Source organism: Topomyia yanbarensis, chromosome 2 (assembly GCF_030247195.1).
Source record: "Topomyia yanbarensis strain Yona2022 chromosome 2, ASM3024719v1, whole genome shotgun sequence".
NCBI lineage: Eukaryota > Metazoa > Arthropoda > Insecta > Diptera > Culicidae > Topomyia > Topomyia yanbarensis.
The window spans coordinates 313087466-313100377 of NC_080671.1; the positions used below are offsets into that span (position 1 = coordinate 313087466).

General features: G+C 44.7%; 1 protein-coding gene across 1 annotated transcript; it reads left to right on the forward strand.

The window, feature by feature from the left end:
• The first annotated feature begins 279 nt into the window (after positions 1 to 279).
• LOC131680533 (uncharacterized) lies at positions 280 to 7043 on the forward strand. Its single transcript, XM_058961249.1, has 2 exons — positions 280 to 6784; positions 6852 to 7043. The coding sequence occupies exon 1, from the start codon at positions 280 to 282 to the stop codon at positions 6556 to 6558; it is 6279 nt and encodes a 2092-aa protein (XP_058817232.1). The 3' UTR covers positions 6559 to 6784; positions 6852 to 7043.
• Positions 7044 to 12912: the final 5869 nt, after the last annotated feature.

A 12912-nucleotide genomic window follows, 5' to 3' on the forward strand; every position in this document is an offset into this window, starting at 1 on the left:
GTAACGCCAACTAACATAATTTTATTAACTTATAGTTGAAGCTAAATACAACTTTTACGCTACAAAACGGCCTTTTCCCTTCGCCCTTCAACCTCGACAATCTTCAAAATTTGTGGTAAGATGGCCGAACAGACGCCAATTGGAGATACAACGGAGTTGGAACAAGAGGAATCCAATTGTGTGGCCTGCCAACGTCCGGATAGTGCGGACAATATGGTCCTGTGTGACCAATGCGACGGATGGCGGCACTATACATGCGCCGGGGTGGATGCGAGTGTGATGAACCGGTCATGGGTGTGCGGTGATTGCACCTCCATACAAGAGGATGCTATTTCATTGAAGAGCGGTTCCAGTCGTGCCAGTGCAGCGTCGGCGCTTTCCGTCTGTATGAGCCAACTGGTGGAAAGGCAGCAGCTAGAACGAAAACGTGCGGAAATAGAGCTGCAACGCCGCCATCTTGATGAGCAACAAAAACTCATCGACAAAGTGCTGGAAGGGGAAGAAAATGGCAGCCATCGCAGTGGAGTTTCAGCGCGCAGTGCTACCAATGAAGCGGCTTCACCTACTTCAAGTAAGCGTCTTTCTACTCCACTTCCCCCCGGTGCCCCACTAGCATCATCTGTTCGTCGTTCGGTACCGGCGCCGGGTACACCCAGATCGGTAGCGCCACCGATGGTAACCATTCCCCTAGCAGTGTTGAAGCCGTCTGCGTCTCAGTCACCACAGGGAACGAAATCTGAGGATGCATTGTTGGAACTCAGGAACCGAGTGGAGCAATGCGAAAGGCGAGCAAAACCGACACACGAACAGCTATCAGCACTACAAGCACAGTTGGAACTGTGCCGCAACCTACTTGAGGGATTTCAATCCAGTGCGGAAATGTGCGAACGAGTCGGACAACCGGAAGCAAGCAGTACAGTGACGGAGCAGCTACCAAAGCCAGCGGCAAACCAGCCGCGCATGGAGAAGCAGACCGGCGCCATTCCCAAGGCGGGCCGAACGTTAGCAACTGTCCCGGAGGACGAACGAATTCGGTCTAAAAATGGTTCCGAAGCTGAAGCAGTAGGTGGAATCGACCCAATGAATCGTCGCTGGCCTGTGAGGGAACCGGTAAGCCATACTAGTTTGGCAGCGGTAAGTCAAACAATCGCAGCAACGGAAAGCAATCCAAGCTATATGGAACCCCCAGGTAAGCGTCAAGCCTTGAGTAATTATTCAATAAATGCAAACGAATACACCTCTCAATATTGCCCCACGACCAATATGTATGAAATTTCCCGTGAACAGTCGCGAAATTTCGCGCATCCGGGAAATAGTAAAATGCCTCCTGAAGTTCCCCGCGAGCAGCAGCAAGTTTTTCACGCGCGCCCGGGTGTAACACAAATACTAACTCTGCCCAAGAGTCAATATAAGAATAAAACCGATGAACGAATGCGTGATTCCCCCACATACCCGGTTGAATTCAATAAATTTCCCCTGCCCCCTCGTCTGTCAGAAAATGTGTATCAAGACCAAGTGATTCCCCCTCGAGCTCCAGGAGGTCCAACGCAGCAGCAGCTAGCAGCACGGCAGTCCCTGGCTAAGGAACTTCCCCGATTCTCTGGAGACCCAGCGGATTGGCCGATCTTTATTTCAAGCTATCGATACACAACAGAAGCCTGCGGCTTTTCGGATGGTGAGAACATGCTTCGCCTGCAACGATGTTTGTCTGGTTCTGCGCTTGAAACAGTACGTAGTCGGCTGGTGTTACCAGCAGCGGTGCCCCAAGTGATCGAGACACTTCGTATGCGATTTGGACGTCCTGAGTTGCTGATCAACGCTCTGCTACGCAAGGTGCGAGACATCCCAGCACCACGGTCCGACAGATTGGAAGGTCTCATCGATTTCGGGATGGCGGTGCAAGCGTTATGCGACCACATCGAAGCGGCGAACGAACGCGCTCATTTATCGAATCCTTCACTACTACAGGAACTCGTTGCGAAGCTTCCCGCAGATCAAAGGATGATGTGGGCAGGATATAGGCGTAGTTTTCAATTCGTCGATTTAAAAACCTTCGGCGATTACATGACGTCGGTGGTGCAGGACGCGTCGAGCGTAGTAACCTTCGAACCTGAGTCCAGAAGGAACAACCCACGCGATCGTCCGAAGAACAAAGCGTTCGTGAACACTCACGCGATGGAAGGAGCAGTCAGTTCTGTACGGTCAATGAATGTGCCAACCGGCGCAGCGAAACAGTTTGACTGCGCACACTGCAGCAAAACTGGTCATCGAGTGCGCGAGTGTATTGCATTTAAAGCGTTGCACGTCGACGACCGCTGGAGAAGAGTCCGAGCTTTAGGTCTTTGTCAGAATTGTCTATTCAGCCATGGACGCAGGGCGTGTCGGATTCGTAGTAGTTGTGACATCGAGGGTTGTCAGTTCCGCCATCATCCACTGCTTCACTCTCTACGTGGGCCTCCAAAGGCTCCAGCATCGAATGCATTAGTGGCGGAGAATCACACCCACCGTCTTCTGACTTCGTCGACGCTGTTTCGGATAATTCCCGTGATCCTGCATGGAAGCGACGTCTCGATTGATACCTTTGCATTCTTGGACGAGGGATCAGATCTGACACTAATGGAACATGATCTGGCTGTATCGTTGGGTCTGAAAGGTAGCCCTCAGCCTTTGTGTCTACGCTGGACGGGAAACACTTCCCGCATGGAAAAGGGATCGCAACGCATCACTTTCGAGATCGCAGGTGAAGGACAGCACAATCGGCACAAGATAGTGAACGCAAGAACGGTTCAATGTCTCAATCTGCCGAGTCAGAGTTTCCAGGTGGAAGAAGCAGCGACAAAACACGCGCACCTTAGGGGGATTCCGGTTAGCAGCTACCATAACGCAAAGCCTAAGATCCTCATAGGAATCGACAACCTACGACTTGCGCTACCACTTAAAGTAAGAGAGGGCGATGGTACCGGTCCGATAGCTGCGAGAACCAGATTGGGCTGGTGTGTCTACGGCCCGCGAGAAAGCGGTGACACCGAAGCTTATAATTTCCACGTAAGCAGATGCGATTGCGACGAAGAACTTCACGATACGGTGAAGCAGTTTTTTGCCATCGAAGAAGCAGGCGTGCGCCCGTCAAACATTCCAATGTCTAATGAAGAACAACGAGCGCTAACCATCCTGGAAACTACAACCCGACGAGTAGAGAACCGTTTCGAAACGGGTTTGTTGTGGAAAGAAGACAATGTAGAATTCCCGAACAGCTACACGATGGCGGTACGTCGTCTAGAATGTCTCGAACGCAGAATGGATCGCGATCCGCTGCTAAAAGAGAACCTCCATCGACAGATGTGCGAATACGAGGCAAAGGGTTACGCGCACAGGGCTACGAAAGCGGAGATAGATGCAGCGGACCCAAGAAGGGTATGGTACCTCCCGGTGGGAGCGGTAATAAACCCTAAGAAACCAGGAAAGGTCCGAGTTATTTGGGATGCAGCCGCCAAAGTCGATGGAGTCTCACTTAACAGCGCTCTTCTCAAAGGTCCGGATCAACTCTCGTCACTTCCAGCCGTGCTATTCCGCTTTCGACAGTATGGGGTGGCGGTCAGCTCGGATATTCAGGAAATGTTCCACCAAATTCGTATCCGAGAGGAAGATAAGAATTCCCAGCGCTTCTTGTGGCGCGCTTGTCCATCGGAGAAACCTACGATCTACTTGATGGATGTCGCTACCTTCGGGAGCACCTGTTCACCAGCTTCGGCACAATTCGTCAAAAATCGGAACGCAGTACAGCACGCTGAACTGTTTCCTGAGGCATCGAAAGCGATCGTCCACGATCACTACGTTGACGATTACCTGTCGAGTTTCGGATCCGTAGAAGAGGCGACAAAGGTAGCAAACGACGTGCGATACATTCACGGCCAAGGAGGCTTCAAATTGCACAACTGGCGGTCAAATAGCGGCACGGTCCTCGAGCAACTGAGCGAAGTACCAGATGGAACTGAGAAGCAACTGAACCTGATCGACGGGTCGACAACCGAGAGAGTGCTCGGTATGCTTTGGAGCCCATCATCCGATGAACTGAGTTTCTCTACTCAAATGAGCGACGAGGTACAAACACTGATTCGCATGGTAACCCGACCGACGAAGAGGCAGATTCTACGTTGCGTCATGACGTTGTTTGATCCACTGGGGTTACTCTCGCCGTTTATCATCCACGGAAAGGTCTTGATCCAGGACCTGTGGCGCGAAGGCACGGATTGGGACGAACAAGTAGGCGATTTAGTCTATGCGAAGTGGCAGAGGTGGATCGAGATGATCAACCATATCGCAGAGATCCGAATTCCCAGATGTTACTTCCCCAACGCCACGAGAAGGACCTACCTCAGGGCTGAAATGCATGTGTTTGTCGACGCAAGCGAAGTAGCCTATTCGTGCGCTATCTACTTACGCACCTTCAACGAACACGGTAAACCACAGTGCAGCTTAGTAGCGGCAAAATCAAAGGTCGCCCCCCTGAAACCGTGGTCTATTCCCAGGCTGGAACTGCAGGCGTGTGTACTGGGCGTACGGTGGTCAAAATTTGTCAAGGAAAACCTCGACGTCCCGGTTTCCAAAACGGTTTTCTGGACCGATTCCAGAACGGCGCTATCCTGGATTAATGCCGACCCTCGAAACTATCGACAGTTCGTGTCCTGTAGAGTAGGTGAGATACTTGAGCATACTTCGGTAAGTGACTGGAGATGGGTGCCTTCCAAATCCAATCCAGCGGACGAAGCAACGAAATGGGGTAGTGGACCGTACTTCAACCACGACAGCAAGTGGTTCCAAGGACCGCATTTCCTGAATCTCCTGGAAGCAGATTGGACCTGTCGCAAAGAACCGGTGATGGTTACCGTGGAAGAAATGCGTGTATCGACACTACATCACAGTTCGTTTGAACCAACGATCGATTTCGACCGATTCTCTTCCTGGGACAGGTTGCAACGTGCGACCGCATACGTTCTCCGTTTTCTGCACAATGTATCGAAGAAACAGCCGCGATATAGTGGACAGCTGCAACAGTCGGAGCTGAAGGCTGCTGAAGAAGTCATCTTCAAGTTGGTGCAACGTGAACAATACCGGGACGAAGTTGCAGCGCTGTCAAACAAAGCGCCCAATGAGACCGGTCAAGAAGTCATCGGGAAAAACAGTTGCATCTACCAAATGATGCCGAAGCTGGACGAGAAGGGTTTGCTACGTGAACAGGGTCGAATCGCGGCAGTTAAGAACGTCGCCTACAACGTGCGCCATCCCGTGATTCTACCGAGAAGGCATCGCGTCACGGAACTTCTGGTGCATCGATTCCACCGCAACTTTCGCCATGGCAATGCTGAAACGGTCGTTAACGAAGTTCGACAATTGTACGCTATCCCGAGGCTTCGATTGGTGGTCAAGAAAGTGGGCAGAGAATGCCCGTCCTGCAAAATACGGCGAACCAGACCAATGATCCCTCCAATGGCACCACTGCCATCTGCCCGCTTAGCCCATCACGAGCGAGCTTTCACCTACACAGGGGTGGATTATTTCGGACCATTGCTGGTGAAGTTGGGGCGATCCAATGTAAAGCGATGGGTCGCACTGTTCACCTGCCTAACGATTCGTGCCGTACACCTAGAAATCGCCTACACACTATCAACAGAGTCCTGTATTTCGTGCGTCCGCCGATTCGTTGGACGGCGCGGGCCACCTGTCGAGTTTTTCAGCGACAACGGAACGAATTTCCAAGGAGCCGATCGAGTACTGCAGCACCAGATAAGCCAGGGACTGTCCGCAACGTTTACCAGTGCAAACACGAAGTGGAACTTCATACCACCAGGAGCGCCACACATGGGCGGAGCGTGGGAACGCCTAGTACAGTCCGTTAAAGCTGCAATGAAAGAAGCGTATTCCGAGGGGAAGCTTGACGACGAGGGGTTGCAGACGTTGGTCGTGGAGGCTGAAAGTATCGTAAACTCAAGGCCTCTGACGTATCTGCCATTGGAGAGCGAGGAGACCGAGGCACTCACCCCGAACCACTTCCTGTTGCTAAGTTCGAACGGAATAAAGCAAACAAACGACAAAGATGCAGGACCGAGACAGTTCAGCGAATCAGTTCGGTGTCGAATCATGGGGGATTCCTGGGAGCACATCCAACATCAGTTAGAAGTCTTCTGGGGGCGCTGGTTGCTGGAATATCTGCCCGTGATCCGCCGGCAACCGAAGTGGTTCAGCGAGACACCATCACTGGAACCAGGCGACCTAGTGATGGTCGCTGATCCGACGAGACGGAGTGGATGGGAGCGAGGGCGAATAGTCCGCCTGAAGCAGCATGCGGACGGTAGAAATCGACGAGCGGTCGTGAAGATAGGCGACAAGACTTGTATTCGACCGGTGACGCGGTTGGCTTTGCTCGACGTCAAGAAGAGTGGAGCTCCGGCGGACTCCGGACTACACCCGGGGGAGACTGTCAACGCAGAAACCGTCGAGCTGGCAACACTGCCTGACAAAGGCAACGCGTCAGAATCAAAGCAACGCGGCGGCAGTTAAGCGTCGCGTCAATGTGTGACAGACGTCATTTGATGACAGCGGAGATACATCACCGAACTGTCAACGACTAGACCACGTTTCATTTGGCAGTTCTTTTACTCATCGAAGCTCAGTGTGAACGGCAGCAGATAGAAAGTGAAATTAAAAGCAAAAGTTTAAAAGAGAAGTACAGTAAGGTATAAGTGAAAGTAGAGTGAAAAACAGGAAAGATTTGAAAGGCGGTAAGGTATAATATAATAGAAGCATCCTAGAAAACGTGGAAGGAAACAAATTTATAATTAACATGTTTTTAGACAGTATTATTTGGCAAAGAGCCACGACTGGCAGCAAGGGCGAATAAAAGGGTACAGCCCACCAAATTGTAAGAACAGTTAAATTTAATCACGATTGTAACGCCAACTAACATAATTTTATTAACTTATAGTTGAAGCTAAATACAACTTTTACGCTACAAAACGGCCTTTTCCCTTCGCCCTTCAACCTCGACAATATGGGATACGCTTTTTTCAAATTTTGCTATATTCGAGCCGCCATGACATCAGCAAATCACCACAAAATTTGCTTACGAGTTCAATATATGGCAGCTGTCAAGTTGTCCCCGGCCTGGTCCAAGGTGTACTAAGAATGTACTAGATATTTCCACAATTGAAACGAACACAACCAGCCATGAAATCATAGTTTAAAGACATGAGAAAGGCACAATTGCACAACTGGTGGATTAAAACAGGTTTTTACAAGCAGGTGGTAATCTATAAAATTTACAAATATTGATACCGAAAAACGGGGGAACATTGATCAATTTTTCTACAGTTTTTCTATTAACTTTCTTTAATTCAGGTAGATGCAACTGTTTGCATTTTCAAAACAAGTACTGGTACCCATAGATTGAAAATGTCCAAATTGTTTGGTAATTTATTTCGTTTTACAACAAAAATAAAAAAAAATTGCTGTAATTTTCATTTGTTGTTTTCGGGGTAACTTTAATCCGCAAAATATGTGTATCGAAATGAGAAATATTGTGCAAATCGCATATGTGCAGGCGATTTAATGACCCGATATTGTGAAGTCTCGAGAAAGAGAACAAAATTGCCTAGAAGAATACAGCTGACTTTTATCGAACTTTTTCAGGAAAATAGTTGAAATTAAAAAGTTAACAATAAAAATCTCGGATTTTTAAAATGCTTAAATAAAAGCTGAAATCATCTTCTGTTATGCGCGCTGAATTTTTTTGGATTGGAATTTCAGTTTCGGAGATATTGGTTGATGTAGGCGATCAGGTATGTAATTCCTTTATAATGCACTACGATGCCTTCGAAGCAATTAACAATAAAGTGCACGAAGTTACAAATCTTCAGCATGGGTAACCATAAGATGTATTCCTGGTTCTTCGAACGATTCTGTAAACATATTTTTATTTCTCTAACAGAGATGTCAATCTTGGAGCCATTCCGAGTCAAGTTTTCAATGTGTGTAAGAAATATACTGCCCATGATAGCATATTTGTCCCATTGTATATGAGGTTTCATATCTTTATAGGACTGATTTGCGATCATATGTAGCATATCTATAGTTTTCCAAATGTCATCAGCAAGTAGCAACTTACCGCTAACTAACGCTATGGTCGGACAGCAGACATCGAACGATCGATATTTGTATGGATCTTGCATTCAAGCGTGCATGCAATGCTGATGTGACAATGTGATTTGAAACGTACATTTGTTTGACTGTTTACTCAAATTATTTTGGAAAAATTGCTCTTAAATGTTTATCCTCTGTAGTAACAACCACAGAAGATTTAAGAGCAATTTTTTTCCAATGTTTCGACAATTACAATGTTTTTTTTGTTTCGATTATAGTGGTTTTAACCTTAGGGTAATTTTTGTAGGGTTAGAAAAATCTTACACAATTAAACTGTCCGAGGTGGCCAATGTGACCAGGGAACAGCTCTTATAGTGACCATCGCAGGTTGATGCGCCAAGCAATTATGGATTTTATGAAATGGAGAAATGTCCATCGACACAACAACAAATTATGTTATGCATTATGTTTCCAACTGACTTTCGCAAAATGACACAATCCATTGAAGAACTAAACGATTGCATATTTCGAAACATTGAACTCATTTTCAGAAAACAAAAATGGTTATGAGAATCTATGTTACTGGCAGTCCATTGAGACTCTGTTGAAGGATGAAGATATTGTCAATTATCTTGTTGAATTATTAAAATTACCCGATTTACTAGACTTTGTACCGCATGTTTGCAAATGAAGCTTGGTCTAGCTATCAGTTCACCGCGCTACACTGATCCGACTAGTGCAGCGAAGCGCACCGGGTTACAGCTAGTGAGAATATAAAGTAAAACAGCTATGCTAAGCAAACTTACCGATTTTTTTTGGAACGGTAGAACAGTATTAGGATTGTGATCCCGGTAATACCGGTAAATTTTTTATGAAATATATATAGACTCTATTGCTGGACCCGTTTCCAAATATTCGTCTGTAAGGTGGCTTTTAATTATATTGAATTATCTTCTACGTAAATCGTTCAGCTTACGCCTTTGTGGGGAAATGAGGTGGGCCTTCATAATAATAATTCTAGAGGTTAAACATTACCAACTCCCGTTATACTGAACGATATGTTTAAATTCCTACACTATTTGGTCGAAATAAAATTTCAACTAGCTTCTACTAAATTTCAAAGTATTCACATACGAGATGTGAAAAATTGTTTTGTTTTTTTTTATTAGCGACATTCTGATTGGCTCCAATTATTCACTGGGTGGCGCGCAATAAGATTGTGGCCTAAGTCATGCCTGTATTTGTTTGCGCTTAAATCTTTATCTATAAAAGAACGAACAGCGATTTAGTAGCTTATAATTTGAGAGTTGGTGAACTGATTCGAATAGTGCGATTCGCAATTTTTAATGATCGGAAAAGTCAGCAAAACTCCATAGTTAACAGGAAATTATTTTGCATAAAAGTCAGCACCAATTTACAGCAAAGCGATAATGTCGAGAGGAAACTCTTGATAATAGGGTTTCTTACATTTTCCATCTGTTGAAGTCGACGAAAGTCGCACCGCTTAGATGTTATTGAATTCAAAGTGGCCTATATCTCAAAATAAAAGAAGGTGCTGCATTCGAAAAATACCTTCTGCTGCAAAGAGACATTAGTTTGAGCATTCAATTTCACTTCGAAGCACTTCTCGAATCTTTTGAAAAAAATATTCGAGTACCTGTGCTACCGGTACTTGGGGCTTCAGTACCGAAGTACCGGTGCTCGAACCTTAAACAGTATGGCAGAGCTAAACAATCGCAGCAACTTCCGCCAATTGGTTGAGCAATATACAATTCAATGTTATCCTCGGTCCCGAATAAAGGTGTGAATTACCAGCACAACCTAGCGGGTATACTTTCTGTTTCAATGGATCGACTGCTACAGATAAAAATAAGAAACGGAAAGCAATCGCATGAATATGTGATGTGACAAAACGCTATTGCATAATACACGTTACAGTTCGTTGATTTGCATTCGAAGAAAGTGATTGCGATTTCATAAGACCGTTGCACGTATGCAAAAGGAAGCGCGCAGACTTGGAAGACAAAGGAAGTTTTTTTTCTCGGCGTATGTCATTTTCGCTCGGTTGACTAATTTTCACCGCAGAAATGTTATGTCAACAACTTTCATCCACAACTCCATAAAAAGTAAAATCAATTATTAGAGTAAAAGTTTTCTTGAATACGTCATGTTGCACAGTGGTCGCAATGGTACCTAAACGTGCGTTTTACTAATTGAGCTTTAGAAGTTGACTTTAGTAGTTTGGTTTGTTAAGAATGAAAATGATTTTTGAGTTCTTCTCACAAATAATGCGCTTTGTCTCAACACCATTATATTTAGGAGAGTTTGCATGTTTGACATTTGTTCTCATAGCTTAACTTTCTATAACTTTTTCATTAACATCATAACTCTAAAAGTTTAGTAGAAATAATTGTTTGATCTCACTCTTTGGTGGATTTATCACAATTGGGAGTACATCAAAAGAAGGGGACTTCCATTCCAAAAAAGTATTTCCAATATATTAAAAACACAAAAATACACTCCTAAAGCACAATTGGAAAAACACTCGTTTTGGTTGCATTGCGACCACTGTGCGTTAGTTGGTTGCCAAAAACGAAAGCATGACCGTCCAAAATTGAATCTTTCTCGCAGTAATATAAAATCCCCGTTCCAACCCTCTTGCCCATTCAAAATATGTTTATAAGTAATATCCGGAGATTATGGAGAAATGCTTCGATTAGCTACAAAGGAAGCACTGTGTGGCCATGCAAGATCGTCAAACTGAGACCGCCATTCCACTGTGTGTATGTGTGTATCGGTCTGGGTATTCATTTACGTTCGCTATTTCACACCGTATCGCTCCATACAATTTCGCACGAAGTCGCTTCCAATAAAAAATTAATCATTAAATTGCTTCAGCAAAGTGCCCTGAAGCAGACCCGCCGCATACCAAACGGTTCGGTAAAAGTGCGAACGGAACGCGACCAACACCTCGTGCCTACGTCCTTCCCGATTCGCCATACCGGCCTACTTTCAAGTTTTGCAACGAGTACTTAGAAGCTGCGAAACATGTGTTAAAGTGCCCATTTATACATACATTTAAAAAGTTATACTTAAGATAAATCTGCAGCCGGGCCCGTAGAAAACAACGTGCTGCAAATTGCATAACACATATTTTACCGTTTGATAAAAAGCAAGGCATCAATTTACGATCTCCGGTCGATCGGGGGCTGGTTAGGAGGTTGAACTATGCAAAGCTATTACTTGAAAATACAACTGTTCCGGGCGGGCACGGCTGCTGCAAAGTGCGTTTTGCAGCATCCTCAGCGATAGCTATATCTGCGTAATGGTATAGAAGCATTAGAAAACTGGTTCATCTGCTTAGGCTAGGGAATATCCGCCGATAGGCTGGACCAAAGCTAGCCAAATCAAATAAACTAGATCTAGGTTGGAATAAGAGGACACATTTTATTGCCAAAGCCGCACTTATATGAATCGGTCTGCATTCCAAAAGACTGGATTAAGATTGTTATCAGTTATTTAAAAAAAATGCGAACTACATATAAGATAAAAAACTTCCGGCGCAGACGTCAAAGACGACGTCGATAAACGAAAATTTTATAATGTTCAGATTCACTAACACCGATAGTATCAGAGCCAAACAAATTAATAAAGCAAAAAATATTAAATCGGGAAAGTTAACACTGTGAAGCGGTAGTTCACAACGGTCCATATTTTCATTCAGATTCATTACCACAAACAGTTGGGCCACCTCGTTTACTATAGAACAATTGAAGCTATGATGGATGACGCTGGACGCGGCAAAGTTTTCCCATAGCGCAAAACCTCAAATGGTCTTTCCCATCAGCAACTAGTTCAATAAAACGGTCGAAGATGAACGGTTGAGAACGGAAAGTGAAACGGTGTGCACGTTTCATGAAGTCCAATTTACAACCTGCCGAAACGGTCTGAGTAAACGAATTTTTAATAAAGATTGAAGAAATTTGCTTTGTAATAATTTATAGTTTTTTTTTGTATTTCGTTTATTTGACACGGCTCATTAATTTATAGTTAACACCACAAACGCACGGCAAAAAAAGATAAGTAGCGCATGCACAGCGTGCCGAGCAAATGATATCCTGAGAATTTGAAACTATTTATATGGTCAAATTAGGGGTCTACACAATCTACACCAAGACGAATTGACTTTTGAATTTATAGATAGAGAATCTATTTGGCAATTTGATTTTATATAAATATAAAGATATTTAGCAAAAATCAACTCTCATAACAGGCATTATCAAACATTGGCTGGAATAAAATAATAATGCATTGAACCATACCGGTCTCAAATAACGAAGAAAAACTAAACAAAGAACAGTTGTTCCAGTTTCAGCAATCTCTAGTGTAAGTATCGTTTGGATCGAAATGTGTTAAATTTAAGACTCATTTCTCATATAAAAAAGCTTTGCAATCACTCCAAAAATCGACATTCCAACTGAGGCCCGGAGGGCCGGGTGTTATATACCATTCGACTCAGTTCGTCGAGATCGCAAAATGTCTGTACGTATATATGTGTTGTATTGATGTGCGCTTGTGTGTATCAAATAATGTCACTCAAACTAGTTTCAAATGAACGCTACAATGCTCCCATAAGACGCTATTGAATTTTTAGTTGATCTGACTTCCGGTTCCGGAGTTGTGGGTTGAAGAGTAAAGTCACACAGCAAATTCCCATATACACTGATAAACCTAGGATGTCCAAATGATGTAATACATATTTAAATGGCTCACCAA

Excerpts from the sequence above, each read along its gene's own strand:
- LOC131680533 (XM_058961249.1), top strand. The coding sequence starts at position 280 with ATGAACCGGTCATGGGTGTGCGGTGATTGCACCTCCATACAAGAGGAT.